Below are 20,213 nucleotides of genomic sequence, written 5' to 3'. Positions count from 1 at the left end.
ACTGACTAGCCCACAAAATGTGTATGATGCATAAATAGATCTAAATCATAGTTTTATCTTCTTGTTTTAGTAACATTATATTTATTTTAATGTAGACAAATTATTTCCCATACAAACCCACACACTATCCTGCTGTATCTAAGTATCCTGATTTTCATTCAACAGTACTTCAAGACACCTGTAGTATAAAGTATATATTGTAGATATTATTATCATATAGCAAATATGAATTTTATATGTAAATATGAATATGAAAGTTTATCATCAAATCTTCTGATGGTTAAATGAATGCAAATTAAACCCCATTCATTCCATGTAGATAAATGGATTTATTTATGTTATTTGTTTTTGCATATAACAGATTATACTTATATATGTTACAGTCAGTGTCTATAATCAGGCCCAATATGTATTTTGACTGAAAATTTCAGTCAATATGCATATTGACTGATTCACTCAGGTAAGGTATATATTTTCTTAAATTTTCATTCATATATTATTGCCTGAAAAATCGACCGGATTTTAGACAGACTGGCTGAAATGAATAAGACTGCATAATTTAATCTCCTCAATTTAATTTGAATCTATTTTGATCTTATCAAGATCAAAGTAACTTTTGTAAGAAATTAAAAATGTTTTTACAATGAATTGATTGATTCTCCAAACCTGGAACAATACCAGAGTCCCTTTTTTATGTTACTTATCATTATTAGAATAATATTCAGTTCAGAAACAGATGACAGCTATAAAGTCATGCACCTGTAATCAAATACTAGTACACATGCACAAGTGCGCCAAGTTATTAAATAAAATAATAAGAGTCATTGTGCAATGCAGATATCTTTTGGTGTGAAGAGAAAAAAGAATAACATTAATAATTTGTTTATGTTGGAATTTGAAACATCAGTTTAGAACAAGGAAACATAAAAAGCAAGGCCTAATGAAGTTAAGAATCAGCTTTATCTGTGTCACAATCATATGATTATTGTCAATGCAAACTGGATGTAGACACTGCATTGTTAATACAATCAACATTATAGAGATTAGCAATTACTATGAATATATTGTTTTATTTTATATAAATTGAAGTTGGTACAAATACTCTTGAATATGTATTTTAACTAATATATAGGGTCCTCTGTGTCTGATTTTTTTTTCTACTTTGTAAAATTAAAAAAAGGCCAAAATAATATATATCTTTCATTGATCATATTGAAATATATTCATGGTAGTATTTGAACATTGTATCATGATATCTAGTTGATGACGTAATTGTACAGTGCCTGTTACTCTTACAATTTCTTGAGAACATTTCTCATTGCTCTTTGTTATATATCTGACAAATACTTACATGTGTTGCTGTCAATATTCACAACATTGAGGCTACGGGGAACATTGCAAAAGACCTTCACATTTTGCGTACCGTATCTTCTCACCGTTGTACATACTGAAATGCATGCATATGATGTAGCCTGCTCGGCGATGCTACAACATAGATATAGGAACGTATACAAAATCTACTTAATTTTCATATTCATACATCAAGGGCAACGCTTTCAGTACCGATTGCAAAACGTCAACAAAGCGACCTGGGATGAACGATCAGCTGATCTCACCGCATCGCTTCGAACGCCTATCTAGTGGATAACTATACAATATAATCAGTCGTGGTCATCCCTGATGTATCATTAAATCAAGGAACATTTATTTCCGGACATGGCAATAGATAAATCATTGTTTAGGCGAAAAGATATGCTGTCCACACACAAGCGTGACCGTTGCCGACAGAGGTGAAGGTTATACTAGTTAACTGTCTATAGGCGTCATAGTAACATGTAGTGCTCGTATCGCGCATACCACATGCGCTGTCAGTTTAAGGTTGGACCGTCCGGGTCAGCGCACCTAGCGGGTTAGTGAAGGGAAGATAAATTGAAAAAGGTCGCCCTGGCCGTTACAATTCCTCGAGAATTCTGAATTCATGCTGGCAGGGGAAAGAGGAATAGCTATTCTTTCGGTATAAAAAGTGTGTTCACCAGCACACAGTCAGACAGTAACTCGTCAGGGAGCAGCACGGACAGGCATGGAGTCCTCACACAGAACCTTAGTTATATATACAGGAGGGACATTCGGAATGATTGAAGGGGAAAACGGTATGATGTTTTATTATTATATCAGTTTTCAGACATAACGTAAATAATGTTCACAGGAACCAGTCAAAATACTTAAGAATTTCTCACAATTTATATGTTGTGTATGCGATGCTTACATTTTGAGTAAAGGGCATTTTAATTGACTTACAGTATAACTTTTTCATCATAACGGATGTTGCTATTTTTTTGTTCATGCTATTTTTTCTCCCCTAGTTTCTTTCAAAACGGGGTATACCTGGTTTGTCCACTCCATGGCTTTGCGTCATTTTGGGCTTTGCTCCCAAATTAGAATGACGTAATATGATTCTGAGACTTGACGGGGGGTGGGTGGGGGTTGGGTGAGTACTTAAATTTATGAGCCAAAATATTTGCAATATGAAGCAGAATTATTTTTTTCTAGAATGTTCAGGTACAATAAATTCGTCTCGATAAAATACCTGTTGCCATTTAGTTTCGTGATACACACTCTCTCGATATACATATTGGTACTCTTCGCTCTGGTTCAAGTTGCAGTGGTTCCCGTTTGTGTGCATACTGTACACCACAATTATCCCACACGTCTGAAGCATGTTTGAAAAAAGGTCTAATGATAAACTATTTTTACTTTGAGTATATTTGAGTTTCATCATTGAAGAAATCACTGAAACGTATGGTTGAATCTATATGTCTGTTAGAAACACGACTTGGATAGATTTGATATTTTTACACTTTCCACTGGATTCGCATCAAATTTACCAAGTTTCCAGTTTAACACATTATAATTTTCATTAACAGAATTAGGTACAAGCTATCGAATCCAAGATTGCATTCTTCCGTAGACTTACAAGAATGCACATTTGCAATTCCTACAGCAAGACAAATCTAGAAAAGAAGAGAAATATAGAAACGTAATTATCACAACATTCTCAGCGTTAACTCAATTTTTTTTCTTTATTTTTTTAAATAGTGAGGTGTATGAATATTCCTAATTATTTCTGTTTTCGTTGATTGGGGAAAGCCGCTTTACCAAGTTGCATCAAATGCAAGTCAATATAAGCATGACGGATATATTTCACAATAGTATGCGAACTGTGTCAGTTCGTTTCTTGTTAATTTCTCGGGGCTGGGAATTTTGTTCATCTTGGGGGTTGGGGGGATTGGGGTTGGGTGAGTACTTAAATTTATGAGCCAAAATATTTGCAATATGAAGCAGAATTATTTTTTTCTAGAATATTCAGGTACAATTAATTCGTCTCGATAGAATACCTGTTGCCATTTAGTTTCGTGATACACACTCTCTCGATATACACATTGGTACTCTTCGCTCTGGTTCAAGTTGCAGTGGTTCCCGTTTGTGTGCATACTGTACACCACAATTATCCCACACGTCTGAAGCATGTTTGAAAAAAGGTCTAATGATAAACTATTTTTACTTTGAGTATATTTGAGTTTCATCATTGAAAAAATTCACTGAAGCGTATGGTTGAATCTATAAGTCTGTTGGAACACGACTTGGATAGATTTGATATTTTTACACTTTCCACTGGATTCGCATCAAATTTACCAAGTTTCCAGTTTAACACATTATAATTTTCATTAACAGAATTAGGTACAAGCTATCGAATCCAAGATTGCATTCTTCCGTAGACTTACAAGAATGCACATTTGCAATTCCTACAGCAAGACAAATCTAGAAAAGAAGAGAAATATAGAAACGTAATTATCACAACATTCTCAGCGTTAACTCAATTTTTTTTCTTTATTTTTTTAAATAGTGAGGTGTATGAATATTCCTAATTATTTCTGTTTTCGTTGATTGGGGAAAGCCGCTTTACCAAGTTGCATCAAATGCAAGTCAATATAAGCATGACGGATATATTTCACAATAGTATGCGAACTGTGTCAGTTCGTTTCTTGTTAATTTCTCGGGGCTGGGAATTTTGTTCATCTTGGGGGTTGGGGGGATTGGGGTTGGGTGAGTACTTAAATTTATGAGCCAAAATATTTGCAATATGAAGCAGAATTATTTTTTTCTAGAATATTCAGGTACAATTAATTCGTCTCGATAGAATACCTGTTGCCATTTAGTTTCGTGATACACACTCTCTCGATATACACATTGGTACTCTTCGCTCTGGTTCAAGTTGCAGTGGTTCCCGTTTGTGTGCATACTGTACACCACAATTATCCCACACGTCTGAAGCATGTTTGAAAAAAGGTCTAATGATAAACTATTTTTACTTTGAGTATATTTGAGTTTCATCATTGAAAAAATCACTGAAGCGTATGGTTGAATCTATAAGTCTGTTAGAAACACGACTTGGATAGATTTGATATTTTTACACTTTCCACTGGATTTGCATCAAATTTACCAAGTTTCCAGTTTAACACATTATAATTTTAATTAACAGAATTAGATTGCATTCTTCCGTAGACTTACAAGAATGCACATTTGCAATTCCTACAGCAAGACAAATCTAGAAAAGAAGAGAAATATAGAAACGTAATTATCACAACATTCTCAGCGTTAACGCAATTTTTTTTTCTTTCTTTTTTTAAATAGTGAGGTGTATGAATATTCCTATTTATTTGTGTTTTCGTTGATTGGGGAAAGCCGTTTTACCAAGTTGCATCAAATGCAAGTCAATATAAGCATTGACGGATATATTTCACAATAGTATGCGAACTGTGTCAGTTCGTTTCTTGTTAATTTCTCGGGGCAGGGAATTTTGTTCGTCTTGGGGTTGGGATTTTTGGAACCCATGTTTGTCTTCAAAAGCTAATTAACGGAATCGCTTGGTTAGGCTGGCTGATGTTCTTGATGCCCGTCATCGTATCCCAATGGGCGATCTTTTTCAATTTATCTTCCCTTCACTAACCCGCTAGGTGCGCTGACCCGGACGGTCCAACCTTAAACTGACAGCGCATGTGGTATGCGCGATACGAGCACTACATGTTACTATGACGCCTATAGACAGTTAACTAGTATAACCTTCACTTTGTCGACAACGGTCACGCTTGTGTGTGGACAGCATATCTTTTCGCCTAAACAATGATTTATCTATTGCCATGTCCGGAAATAAATGTTCCTTGATTTAATGATACATCAGGGATGACCACGAGTGATCATATTGTATAGTTATCCACTAGATAGGCGTTCGAAGCGATGCGGTGAGATCAGCTGATCGTTCATCCCAGGTCGCTTTGTTGACGTTTTGCAATCGGTACTGAAAGTGTGGCCCTTGATGTATGAATATGAAAGTTAAGTAGATTTTGTATACGTTCCTATATCTATGTTGTAGCATCGCCGAGCAGGCTACATCATATGCATGCATTTCAGTATGTACAACGGTGAGAAGATACGGTACGCAAAATGTGAAGGTCTCATGCAACGTTGCCCGTAGCCTCAATGTTGTAAATAATATTGACAGCAACACATGTAAGTATTTGTCAGATATATAACAGAGAGCAATGAGAAATGTTCTCAAGAAAGTGTAAGAGTAACAGGCACTGTAACATTACGTCATCAACTAGATATCATGATACAATGTTCAAAATAAAAGAAATGGAAATCACTGAAATCTGTTTTGATATTAACTGTTAATTGGTGCATGTTGTATACAAGGATTTCATGTATATGAATGGTAGCTGTTAGTTGCCAAATATTACCATGATTATATTTCAATATGATCAATGAAAGATATATATTAATTTGGCCTTTATTTAATTTTACAAAGTAGAAAGAAAAAAAATCAGACACAGAGGACCCTTTATATTAGTTAAAATACATATTCAAGGGTATTTGTACCAACTACAATTTTTATAAATTAAAATAATATATTCATACTAATTGCCAATCTCTAAAATGTTGATTGTATTAACAATGCAGTGTCTACATCCAGTTTGCATTGACAATAATCATGACTGTGACACAGATAAAGCTGATTCTTAACTCCATTAGGCCTTGCTTTTTATGTTTCCTTGTTCTAAACTGATGTTTCAAATTCCAACATAAACAAATTATTAATGTTTTTCTTTTTTCTCTTCACACCAAAAGATATCTGCATTGCACAATGACTCTTATTGTTTTATTTAATATCTTGGCACACTTGTGCATGTGTACTAGTATTTGATTACACATGCATGACTTTTTAGCTGTCATCTGTTTCTGAACTGAATATTATTCTAATAATGATAAGTAACATAAAATCAGTCAATTCATTGTGAAAACATTTTTAATTTCTTACAAAAGTTACTTTGATCCTGATCAAATCAAAATAGATCCAAATTAAATTGAGGAGATTAAATTATGCAGTCTTATTCATTTTAGCCAGTCTGTCTAAAGCCTGGTCCTATTTTTCAGGCAAAGAAATGAATGAAGATTTAAGAAAAAATATACCTTACCTGAGTGAATCAGTCAATATGCATATTGACTGAAATTTTCAGTCAAAATACATATTGGGCCTGACTATAGACACTGACTGTAACATATATAAGTATAATCTGTTATATGCAAAAACAAATAACATAAAAAAATCCATTTATCTACATGGAATGACTGTGGGGTTCAATTTGCATTTATTTAACCATCAGAAGATTTGATGATAAACTTTCATATTAATATTTTCATATAAAATTCATATTTGCTATATGATAATAATATCTACAAAATATACTTTATACTACAGGTGTCTTGAAGTACTGTTGAATGAAAATCAGGATACTTAGATACAGCAGGATAGTGTGTGGGTTTGTATGGGAAATAATTTGTCTACATCAAAATAAATATAATGTTACTAAAACAAGAAGATAAAACTATGATTTAGATCTATTTATGCATCATACACATGTTGTGGGCTAGTCAGTATGATTTGTTGTTTGTTGGGACACATCTCTGTAATTAACTACCATTTTAAGAGCATGAGTATCAGAATTCTGTAAGAAATGATGGATCAATGAATTAACACCTGTGATGACTCAGAACACTTAATGGTGGGACACATGTTATAAGGGGCAGAATAATATGGGTTAATCTCTTATTTCAATTTATGATGACTGGTATGTATATTGCAACTGAGTAACTGGGTGCTTAATAGATGCATGGTAGATGCATGTTCATTTGGCCTATTTCTAAAAAAATAATATAAATTTAAATATTCAGATGCAACTTTAATTTTGATATAAAAAGTAACATTTAAAATCAGTTGTTTATTATTATGAACGTTATTTCTTCTTAAAATATTTGAAAAGGCACGGATGTATACTTACTATAGATCTATAGATCATTGGTAAAGGCCTGTCAAAGATGTCTGTGTGCTGCAAATGTTGGCGTATCACTAAATTTACTGAATTGAAGTCCATGGTAGTATTTGTTGAGATTTGAATGCTTGAATTGTTGTGGGAAATAACGCAAAGGCTGATAAATAAAATGAGTTTGCATTATTTCATCGATGCAATATGTTAGCCCAGACCAGAGACCATATAATATTATATTATATGGTCTCTGCCCAGACTGACAGAATGCCTCGCTGTTTTCTGACGGAGAAAATACCGTGGCAATATACCATTTTCCAAAGTTACAATTCGTCTTGTAGTTGAAGACTCAACAAATGTTGATAATATAAACTAATAATCACTACAAAATATGTGCTAGTTAAAAATATTCAGTTGTAAACCACCGTTTTTGAACGAAGGTGCAACGGGATAACTCTTTAGCTTGGCTCCGTCTCTACATGTCAGTAGTTGTCGCAGCGCGCATTGATCCTGGAACCAGACCGGAAGCTACAGTTTGGACCGTCGCTTATATCATTTCAAAAGGAGAGTTATTGCCCTTTGGAACAAAAAGATCGCCCATTGCGCGGATCGATGATCATGATATATATCACTAGATTGTCTTGTCCAGACTCGATTATTTACAGACCACCATATTGCTGAGTGCGGCGTTAAACAACAAACAAACAAAACATAACATTTGGTCTTTGAAAGTAGGGCCAAAGAAATATATTTTGATTATCCACCTATTTTGTAAGAACTGACAGCATGTCCAGTGAACGATTGAATGTGTGGGTAAAACCTGAGGACAAAAGAGTTTTTAGCGTTTGGGGGAACAGACTGTTTTGTGCTACATAACTTTGGCCATGTACATGTAGTTTCGTCAAAAGCATCTATATTGATAATAATCCCACCTGCAAATGCAGCGATATATTTTATTTATTTATTTTCCATATTCCTTTGATGGAAATATCATACACTTCTTTAATAATTTGCCCCAGAATATACTGGAAAAATAATTTCCGTAGGCTTTTATAAAACAAAATATTGTTTGTTAGACGCAATGCGTGTAATGAAAAGAATGGGTTGTGAAACAAGGTTCGGTTACTGGATTCAGAGCAAAAGAATGTATGTTGAGAAGCGATGACCGAACTGTATGTGTGTTTGTCTCCCAAAAGCCGTGGCTGACGTGTTCGGTTTTGTGTGTAATTTACAGGTATTGAACACACTCGAAACTTCTAAATCGTAAACAAAGAAGGTTTGTTGCCTGATTATATAGATGGCTAGGAGTAAAATCAGTAACGCCTGTCTGAAATGATATCGTGTTACATATATATGTTCCCAGAAATATCCATTGTATGGTGTCAGTGTCCTGTTACCAGAATGACATGTATTTGTTGTAGAATGTATGCAGTTCCACAAACAAACAGGCCTTTGCATTTGTTTATGTTTACTTTCGATTTGTCAGATCTAGGACTTACTCTCCGTTACATTTATGTACTAGGATTAAGGCCAGCAGAACGATTGAAGGTCAGCGAAGAACTCAGCAGGGTCGTGCCCCTCAATGTCATTGAGAACCATGACATACGAATGACAAGGTTCAGAACGAGGTACTGAAAACTACTTGTACTACTCAACATTCGGTAGGGTTTTTTATCAGTTCGATACAACGGTTACTTGGGCTTCTAAGGCCACTCTAAGGTCCGGGTTAGAATAGGTCTTCAGTAACCAATCCTTGTCGTAAAAGGCGACTATGCATGTCTTAAGAGGCGGCTAACGGGATCGGGTGGTCAGGCTCGCTGACTTGGTTGATGCATGTCATCGTATCCCAATTGCGTAGGTCGATGCTCATGATGTTAATCACTGGATTGTCTTGGCCAGACTCGATTATTTAGGGACCGCCGTAATGTAGCTAGAATATTGCTGAGTGTGACAAATCAACAAAATCTGAGGCCACTATCACCAAAATTCCGGCATGCTTTTTTGATGTGGAAGGAATTTCAAAATTGACTACCTGAACAAAGTGTGCATTATCTACGCCGGTCTATCAATATTTCAGCAATATCAGGGCGGAAGACACCAGTTAGGGTATGCAAACATGCAGATTTTGTACCAATGAATCAACCGATCTGGTTAAGCCAGGGAACGCCACGGGCACGGATATGTCATACATGAGGTCGGGCGAATCTGGCAATGAAATAACAGTAACACGTCCCATTTTAATTCTGCAAACACTCCGCGCTGTGACCAGTCTCGGGCAAACGTATTTACAAAATTCAAACTTTACCTGAGTCATGGTTTTGTTTTGAAAATACATAAACGTTTCTACAAATATCATGACACATAATTCAACTCATTTTAACTTCATTCAACTAATTTATAACATAGTTAAAAAATAGCCAATTGTCGAAATCATGGGCGAGAACAGTTTTATTTGCTCAGAACGCGTGTTTTTTGGGCAAATAGATAAAGGTACGTCCACAAGTATCATGACACCAATTGAACTCATTGTTAACTTAATTCAACTCATTTGTATCCTTATTAACATTTGTCCATGACTAATACTTTTGAAAGCGTCAATGTGTCGGATTGTCACAATGGTATGTGTTTTTAACGATATCTTGATATCGAATTCCGTGATCACTGTAACGTATAATTAAAGGTGTAGGATGGTATGAAACCGATAAACATATAAGACCGAAGCATGTTTAATCACATTTTCAGAACGACAAAGATTAACAACAAGATTTGGCAGGTCGATCTCGATGTTTTTGAGTTTGAGCGTCTTATTGACTCATCAAAGATGAATCAACGTGACTGGGAGGAGATCGCTAAATGTATAAAGGTAATACATGTACCGTATTGTCGTAATATGTGGCCGGGCGTTTAGAACATTGACAAAGGGGGCGCCTATTAAAGTGAGTGACTTTGGTTTTACGCCGCTTTTAGCAATATTCCAGCAATATCACGGCGGGGAACACCAGAAATGGGCTTCACACATTGTACCAATGTCGGGAATCGAACCCGGGTCTTCGGCGTGACGAACAAACGTTTTAACCACTAGGCTACCCGACGGCCCCGGCGCCTATTAAAGGTATACACAACAAGTTACATTTGTCTTTTTCAGAAATCGAGCAATACTGAAAAAACTTAGTTCAAACGTCGATGAAACTAAAACCTGTTCGATAATAGTTCCTGGGCGATACTATACACCTTCTGCGGAGCTGTTTTCTCCCAAAGATAGTCTGTAACATACACAAGAAAGTATGGACTGTTATTCAAAGTTTCAGTTTTAGAATGGAGTGCTTAATACAGGATACTTTCATATTGATCTGGAAGTTGGCCAAGGGGCGCTTTTTGGAGCAGAACGCTTAATACACTGAATACGATATATTTACCTCTAGATCGCCATACGTGAAATATTGAAAATCGGCTTCCCCCCTGACCCACCGCCGCCCAATAACAAGTCTCGTGAAGATCCAGGGTAGAATAGGTCTTCGGCAACCCATGCTTGCCGTAAAAGGTGACTATGCTTGTCGTAAGATGCGACTAACGGGATCGGGTGGTCAGGCTCGCTGACTTGGTTGATGCATATCATCGTATCCCAATTGCGTGGATCGATGCTCATGATGTTAATCACTGGAATGTCTGGTCCAGACTCGATTATTTACAGACCGACGTTATATAGCTGGAATATTGCTGAGTGCGACGTTAAACAACAAATAAACAACAAACAGACAAACAACAAATCATCAATAACAAAACATTCTTGGTGTTCCCAACTTGCATGAATATTTCTTAAAGCGGCGTAAAACGACATCAGCTCATTTATGTTGACATTGTCAATGTTATAGGACCATTACGATGCATACACTGGCTTCGTGGTTGTCATGGGAACAGACACAATGGCCTACGCAAGCTCTGCCCTGTCCTTCATGCTGGAGAACCTCAGTAAGCCAGTCGTCTTCACTGGGGCACAGGTTGGTTACAGAGCATCCACACAGAGTGCAATGTTTGGAATACAAAAGATATTTTGTCACTGAAGTTTCACTAGCTATAATCATCAGATAAAGACCACATCCTGACATAACCTTATTCGTTTTCTCAAATTGTATTGAATCGAACAGACAACTTTAACCATTACCTGCCATAGTTACAATGTAAATACAATCGTATATCAATTCTTTGTTTCGTGGGACAGGTTCTCATATTTGTCATCGGACGGGTCCTCGTATATGTCATCAGAAATTTTCATATTTATCTTCAAAGTGTTATCATATATTATGTCATCAGGTTCCATCATATATATCATCTGGTTTCATCAAATATGTCATCCGGTTTCATCATATATGTCACCACACTACATCCTACACGTTGCTGTCATCAAAGCATCATCACATGTCTGGAATGTCATCAGAGCTTATCATACATGTATGTGAGGTGGTGAGGTGAGGTGAAATTGGGTTAAATGTCGCGTCCAAGATTATTGCACTTATATAGCGACGTGCATGCACGTGTTTGTGTGTGTGTGTGTGTGTGTGTGTGTGTGTGTGTGTGTGTGTGTGTGTTTGCGTTGCTGCTTGTACTATTCCGGACTGATGCCGATTTATAGTGCTAGCTCACTGAGATACCATGACGCAGTTTAACATGAATAACCAACTCAGACAGAGTATACTGACTCCGAGGCGACCAGTCCTTGTTTTAGGCCCTTTATGCCGAGCGCCGTAACAACAAGTACCATCTTTTAACGTCTTTTGGTATGACGCGGCCGAGGATCGAACCCCGGACCTTCCGCTCTCCGGTCATACATGTATGCGTTATCAGATGATCATCATATATGTTAACAGAAGATCACCATTTATGTCATCATAGGATCATCCTACATGTATGTTATCAGGAAATCTTCATCTATATTATCAGGAGATCTTCATATATGTTATCAGAAGATCACCATTCATGTCATCATAGGATCATCCTACATGTATGTTATCAGGAAATCTTCATCTATATTATCAGGAGATCTTCATATATGTTATCAGAAGATCACCATTCATGTCATCATAGGATCATCCTACATGTATGTTATCAGGAAATCTTCATCTATATTATCAGAAGATCTTCATATATATTATCACGAGATCTTCATACCAGTATTTGTTATCGGAAGATCATAATATGTCATCAGTGGATCATCATATATGTATATATCATCAGAAGATCATCATATATGTCATCAGAGTTCATCATATGTGCCATATGATTGAACCAATGCCGATTCGATGTTTGAATTTTGACTCACCATATTCTTTTTTTATATGTCATCAGATAGGACATCGTGTTTACCATCATAAGGGTCGTCATGTCTGTTATCAGAGGGGTCCTCATATTTGCCATCGCAGAGCCTTCGGTCAATATAGTGTACAAATATTATACAAAGGGTGTTTTTTTAAGTTCAGTGATAATTGTTTTTGTTATTTTAGCGAGTAGAGGATGTGTTTCAAATTAAGATATATCACCTCGTTTTGACAGATTTCTATCTTCGACGCCCGGAGCGACGGACCGGGGAACCTCTTCTGTTCCCTCATCGTTTCAACGCTCGACATTCCCGAGGTAGGACTATCTCAGTTCCCGGTTTGACGGATATACTAGGCGCTGCTATGGTGACCGAGGTGGTATGTGTGTGTGTGTGTGGGGGGGGGGGGGGGGGGGGAGGAGGGAGGAGGGGCATCGCTTTCTCGCTCTATAGCTTTCTCACGGTAAAGCAATATCCTCTCTTGACCACTTTTGGGGTCGCATGTGTTATCTGTAAAATATAATTGATTGATTTAGCCCAATTTAGTTTCATGTGACCATCGGGCCGAGAGCGCGTGGCGGGTCATGGCAACACGCTCTAAATAAATCAGGTTAATTTTTTTTATAATTTTCAAAAGAAGTTAAGAAGAGTATGATTAACCATTCATGGCTGATTGAATTGCAAATTACAATCTTATAAGTGCGGGTGTTCTTTAAATGGTTTTGAGTGGAATTGAATGTTACAGTGTGTCATACTGCTGTCCGTAAATATTCCTTCTGACATTTGATTTATGATCAACTTGTATTGTGTGTCTTGTCTTGTGCAAATCTATAAGTATATGTATTTGCACATAGTAATTTGATAAACACCGCTGTCAGTGAGTGAGTATGGTTTGACGTCGTTTTTAACAATATTCCAGCAATATCACACCGGGGAACACCTGAAAAGGGCTTCACACATTATACGCATGTGGGGAATCCAACCTGGGTGTTCAGCGTGACGAGCGAACGCTCTCATCACCAGGTTACCTCACTGTCCCCATCGCTGTGACAATGGTGTTAACACATGTGATATGTTTACTGGAGTAAACTAAACATATAGAGAGACATCCTACTTAGTGTGGCTACACAGTTAACGTTGATAACAATATGAAGTGCATTACTATGATCATCTATAACATATGTTAAATCAGCTATCATTCTAATATTTTATGTATATTTTAAGTATAGTTTTGTCTTGGTATAAGAGGCAAAATAGCGGTGAATATTATAGGAATGGATCACTGAATATCAACCAAAAGAAAAAATGTACGCTCTAATGTCAAATGTACGGGAAATATCGCTCTATCGCTTTCTCGCTTTTTCGCTCTATCGCTTTCTCTCATAACTTACTATTGTCATTTGAAAGAATCGGTTGTTCTTTAACTTCTTTTGAATATCATGTACTGTTGAATATGAAATTGACGCTAGAGTTTATCAAATGCAAAATTGGGAGTGGACTTAATTACTTGAACTTTGCATTAATGTCTCAGAAATGAATGTGGATAAGACGGCCTCACTGCACACTTAGAAAGCAACGGAACTCGCAACTTGAATATAAAAACAAACAACTATCTATTTCCACATTACGGTTTATTAAGAACAATATGTCATTCAAACATAAGAAATAACGTTAACAATAACATGATAAAGGAATCCGATGAGTTACCTTTGCTGGGGTGAGGACTTCCAGTTTCATGACATCTACTCAGCATTCTGAATAAACATTGATATCATCTAAGTGTTGTTTTAAAGAAAACACCATTGTTTTGAGGAGGTACACAACGCAGCACTAATAAGCGGTGTTATTATATCATATCATATAGGTAGAAACCTTTATTTATACAGTAGAGTAGATTAAGATGTAGTTATTTACACAAAAGGGTAAACATAATGAAACCAAATGAAGAAAAATCTGCATGCGCCTCCCCTAGTCACTCACTCATACAATATATCGTCCGTCCTTCTGTCAGGTGCTGCTGTGTTTCAACAAGAAAGCCTTCCGTGCTAGCCGTGTTGTCAAGATGGACTCTGAGGACTTTGACGCCTACGCCTCGCCCAACATGCGCGCCCTTGTGACACTGGATTGCAAGGTGGCAGGTTCGATATTCATATTTACTTCCAAATAATAGTTTCCCATTCACTACGCATTAAACTGTTCCCAGTCAGTCATGTCTTAGAATGGAGAAACTAATTCAGTTATAAAAGCTACCATATAAGTACTTCACGTTTTCCCCCATTGCTAGTGAATGCATACGGCCGAATGCGAAGTCCAGCAATGTCATGAAGCCATTTTTAACTCATGGAATCCCAACTCCTGGATTCACCACAAACATTGTGTGAAACCCTTTCTTTGTACCCACCCACCCGCAATATCTCGCAATCCTTATTGTAAATTGACGCCGAAGGCCTGGGTTCGATTCCCGACATGGGTACAATGTGTGAAGCCCATTTCTGGTGTCCCCCGCCGTGATATTGCTGGAATATTGCTAAAAGCGGCGTAAAACCATACTCACTCACTCACTCACTATTGTAAATTGATTTGACGGCTATTTGGTTGCGTCTTTTGTTTTGTATCTGATTCAAAACAATGCTATGGTAGCCAATTTGTCCAAGGTATTATAAGAAAAGAGTGACTGGATAAATGAGGATAAGTTGTGATGCAGATGTAGCTGGTGCTGGAATCGGTATACATTACTCTTATATACGTATTTGTGTCAGTCTTTCACTCGCTCCCTCCCTCCCATCAACTCACTCATTCACTCCAGTTGAGGAAAAGTTGGTCTTGAAGAAGCCAGAAGGTCCTCTGCGTGTTCAGAAGATCTGCCCCCAGAGTGATGTGGGTCTTTTAGTTATCTTCCCAGGGATGACACCGCAACAGGCACGTATTGAAATGACATTCTTAAATTTAAATAATGTAGTGCACTTGTCTCGTTTCACCAAACTATCGCAGCGAAACGACCATGGAAACCCCAGTAGTTACCTTAACCTCTGTAGCCTCTAAGGTTTAACTCAGACTGCTGCCGCTTTTTGTGTTTGAAACGTCACCTTTTTAGTCACCTTTACAGAAAGATCTTCCTCGAGATCATTGCCTGAAAACATTGTGTTTTCGTTGTGTTTTTGGTTTTGGTTAGTGACGTTGGCACCTACATGTAAATAGACCATACTGCACTTAATGTGTCTTTTATTACTGATTTTTGCAAATGTAATTCATGTTCTCGTTATATTATTTAAATATTCATGTATCATTAGTGAAAAATCGTATGATATCACCAGTATAAACTACTTTCTTATGCTTTGTTTAATTGTCACATCGAATTCCACGTTGGAATACCGTATTTGGTTTTGGAAATTAAAGTTCAAATATACTCTCAAGGTCAGTCACTAAAACAATGCATGTGTGATAGCTCAAGAGGTATTTACTATGGTGGGATAAAGGTTGGTACGCACTATCCTGAAGGACGGGAATTTCTGTTATAATTAGACATGCGTTTCTCCAAAACCGAAGTGAAGTCCTCGAACCGAAAGTACGTATTACTTTCCTAATAGTATAGCTATAACATGGGACTTCTTTTTTATAGTTGCTTTGCATTAAACATGTGTTTTTTCAAAATGTCATTGCACATATGATTCCAAACCGGAAGTAATGTGATTAAACAGGAGGTGTAATCTCCCATGAGGATGTAGTAGACATGTCATAGGCCAGGGGCGGTCGGGTAGCCTAGTGGTTAAAGCGTTCGCTCGTCACGCCGAAGACCCGGGTTCGATTCCCGACATGGGTTCCAATGTGCGAAGCCCATTTCTGGCCCATATCCCCCGCCGTGATATTGCTCGAATATTGCTAAAAGCGGCGTAAAACCATACTCGCTTGTCATTGGCCAAGAGAAGCTATGTTGTCACACTTGAAAAGCGGGATCGCGTGTCATGATTTCTGGAGAGGCTGCTTCTGTTTTTGCGAGTAACAAAATAATTAAACATGGTCTAACATCATCTTACCAAGTAGCTCCCTATTAATAACCTTTCTTAGCCAGTGCAGTAGTGAGCCTATATAAAACTATGGGAGATACTATCGACAAAGTTCTGATGGCTGTGATTTAATTAATATAGATGCACGACAACATAATGATTGGTACACCGACATATATTTCACAAAGCACAAATTGGGTCCGTGTGGACGCAAGCACACGGCAACGTGAACAAATGTAATCTAAGTGTATGCTTTTCTCGATCATCAGAGTTTTTGCTTCTCGAAGAAATACTTTTTCTGTAACATGTATAGCATAACTCCCCACTTATCGCATAGAAAGTCATGTGAAAGTTTACGGGTTCGTCTTTAGATCTACTGTCGATTGGGATGCTGACAAGGCCTTAAAACTTTGAATATACAGCATCTTCAACCATATATCATGTTGCGGATGTTGGAGTAACATGCATGAGTGTTGAAGCGGAGCATTATGAGTCAGTAAGGTTTTACGCCGCTTTTAGTATTATTCCAGCAATATCACGGCGGTAGACACCAGAAATGGGCTTCGGGCAGGTGGAATAGAAACCGGGTCTTCGGCGTGACGAGCGGATGCTTTAACCACTTGGCTACCCGACCGGTCGTAGCCGCTAATACAGAAGTTGAAATCCATATATCTGTAAACAATATATATTATGTGTTTTGTTCATTTGTATATTGATGTTGCAGGTGAAGAACATCGTGAAGGACTTACGTGGCGTGGTACTGCTGACATTTGGGACCGGAAATGTCGATAACACGGTCGTCGATGCATTGAAAAAGTTGCAAGACGAAGAAGGAACAGAAGATACAAAACGCCTTTTGGTCAACCTGACTCAGTGTCTGACGGGGTCAGTGACGTCAGCCTACGAGGCGTCCAAGGTCAGAATTGTTCACTGAAGTTGGCCAACGTTGTATCTTGCTCGATTAACAGGGAGGTCAAGAACATGCGAGGCGGTAGGGTAGCCTATTGATTAAAGAGTTCGCTCGTGAGGCCGAATACCCGGATTCGACTCAAAAAAGTGTGAAGCCGATTTTTGTAGTTCCCGCCGTAATATTGGTTAGATATTGTTAAAGCGGCGGACAATCATACCCCCTCAGGAATAACTTAACCTTAGACATCTTCAAAACTCCGTAGATTTGTTTCTGAATCTAACATCGTTATGGAATTAACCATAAATTGTGTGTTTTCACAATATGCACACCCAATCTGAATTGAAAATAACGCAAACATATTTCTTAATCGCTTTTAAGGTATATACTACATTTTTATATATCCTTATTTGGAGTTACCTCCCTTCACATATGAACAGGACTATCCCGAGATATGAGTGTGGGCACTTTAAAAAACACTACGAAAATGGCCAATCTTTGAACACCTCACTTTCATACAGACTCAAAACGTCCACGGAGTACAGAATATTTGATGATGAATAAGCGAGCTCTGAATATACTTTGACTTACCAATCTCAAGAGAGAGAGAGAGAGAGAGAAATATCTGACTAATTACATTGCACAGTCAAATTGCTTGTTTTCGCTAACCAGGGCCTCAAAGACTTGGGAGTGGTCCAAGGTTGGAACATGACTACAGAAGCCGCCTTCACAAAGCTCTGCTACGTGAGGGCGAAACAAGACGTCTTCTCAAAACAGAAAGAGGTACGAGCGTTGTTGCCGTCATATCTACTATCGGACAGACCATTTGATATTCTGAAGCAGGTGGTGTGGGGAATTTGAGAAAATACTGTAAAAAGATAACGTCGCCGCCTCGCTTTTTCCAACATTTTGTTCGCTTTGGTCGTGGATGCCGTGAAAACAATGCGTCCTTAAAAACATCTCTCCTCCTATCAGAGAAAAAAATGTATGTTTTGAGGCAGTGACCGAAAATATATTCTGTGTCGAACGAAAACTATCCACCCCTCTCCAGTTTATTAAATGATTCGTACGAAATTTGATACCAGCAACTATCCAAATGCTGCCGAGCCTGATGTGAAGGAACTCTCTGTTGTTATTAAAAAGTATTGATACTTTGAAAGTGAATGGGTAACAGATAAATCAGTGTGGCAAGACCTTGTCATTTACACCTTTGTTGAGATCTGTGAGCGCGGGTATTGTGCTGACAAACCAAGATGATATTAATAAGGGTGAATCTTGGAAACCCTAAAAGACGCAACCCTACACAATGAATTGTTCCCTCTTAGACGACTGTGAACTACCGTTCCATCATACCTTTAAGCATTGCGAGTGAGTGAGTGAGTTGGGATTTGATGCCGTTTTGAAAGTATTTCAATCAAATCACGGCATGTAAGCTGGGTGTGGGTGGAAAGCTCGAGATTGTGCAGGTCTTCGAGACGTTTACCACTTTTGTGAAAGCTTCGAGCACAGGCATGGTGCTGACAAACCTAGAAACACAATTAGGGCGAACCAGGATTCAAATCCATGATCATGTTGTTGGCACACCTAAGGGACTTAACTCTGCACAGCCAATGTGTCCTTAGCACCGTGAAGATATATTCACTAAATTCAAAACATCAGTTTATTCGATAATCTGCCGAAACAAGCTCCAATATAGCAACAAGATTACACTGTGAAAACAACTACATGAACGGATACAGGAAATATGTCTATAAAATGCGGTGTTCATAATAATGCCCCTGGAAACAAATTGAACACGTCCTTTTATAATGATGATGACGTGATTAAATATTATCTTCATGTCATCATAATACTAACAGATTTCAACAGATTTGTATGAAAGCATAATTATATTATCGGAGCGCCCCTGAAGATAAATTGATGCGTACCTAATATACACATGTACCTTTAACCAATAATTAGGAAATTCCTTGAATTGGTGTTGCCTTTTTACAGATGATGGAAGAAAACCTCCGAGGAGAGATGGATGTGATCCCGAATGAAAACAAAAATATCCACAATAATTAGGGCTTAGGCGAAGAACATTTTTTCTTTTAAGTTAGTTACACATTCATATATATATTCTTGCTATTTTTGACACACTTATATTGGGCCTGAAAAAAACATTTAATCAAATTTCGCCATTTCTTTTTTAACATTTCGAAAGATTTTTGACACCCATTGTTTCTGTTTGAGGGCTTCCTTTTTATCATTTTTTAGAGAGGAAGGGATGCGACATTTAATCATGAGTGCCATGTACTGAAAAATATATACTTGTATTCATACCCCTAATAAAATGGTAGACTAATTCAACTCGTTCAATCTCCGTTAGTACTTTCACAGTTTTTAAAAAACAAACATGTTTCTTTATCACCCATATCTTCCTGTACACTTCTGTCTTTGTAGAAATGATCATGTTTAAACTTGAATTGAATATTGATTTAATTATATTTCATATGAAATATTTAAATGTTGCATATAATGTGTTGTAATGCATTGTTCATTTTTTGACATACCACAGGCGGGGCTGCATTACTTAAGAACCCTGTGTCCAAATAGAAAACAAACCA

General features: G+C 37.4%; 1 protein-coding gene across 1 annotated transcript; it reads left to right on the top strand.

Annotated features, from left to right (window-relative positions):
- Positions 1-1,915: 1,915 nt before the first annotated feature.
- LOC124117167 (L-asparaginase 1-like) lies at positions 1,916-19,956 on the top strand. Its single transcript, XM_046478923.2, has 10 exons — positions 1,916-2,150; positions 8,905-9,010; positions 10,125-10,245; positions 11,255-11,380; positions 12,930-13,010; positions 14,705-14,831; positions 15,500-15,612; positions 17,422-17,613; positions 18,277-18,387; positions 19,600-19,956. The coding sequence occupies exons 1-10, from the start codon at positions 2,081-2,083 to the stop codon at positions 19,669-19,671; spliced, it is 1,119 nt and encodes a 372-aa protein (XP_046334879.1). The 5' UTR covers positions 1,916-2,080; the 3' UTR covers positions 19,672-19,956.
- The last annotated feature ends 257 nt before the right edge of the window (positions 19,957-20,213 follow it).

The sequence above is a fragment of the Haliotis rufescens genome, unplaced genomic scaffold, assembly GCF_023055435.1.
Source record: "Haliotis rufescens isolate VD_foot unplaced genomic scaffold, xgHalRufe1.0.p SCAF_13, whole genome shotgun sequence".
Lineage (NCBI taxonomy): Eukaryota > Metazoa > Mollusca > Gastropoda > Lepetellida > Haliotidae > Haliotis > Haliotis rufescens.
This window is presented reverse-complemented; position numbering and strand designations above follow the sequence as displayed.

Excerpts from the sequence above, each read along its gene's own strand:
- LOC124117167 (XM_046478923.2), top strand. The coding sequence starts at position 2,081 with ATGGAGTCCTCACACAGAACCTTAGTTATATATACAGGAGGGACATTC. Across the intron at positions 2,151-8,904 it reads AATGATTGAAGGGGAAAACG|GATTAAGGCCAGCAGAACGA; the intron begins GTATGATGTTTT and ends TTTATGTACTAG. Across the intron at positions 17,614-18,276 it reads CAGCCTACGAGGCGTCCAAG|GGCCTCAAAGACTTGGGAGT; the intron begins GTCAGAATTGTT and ends TTCGCTAACCAG.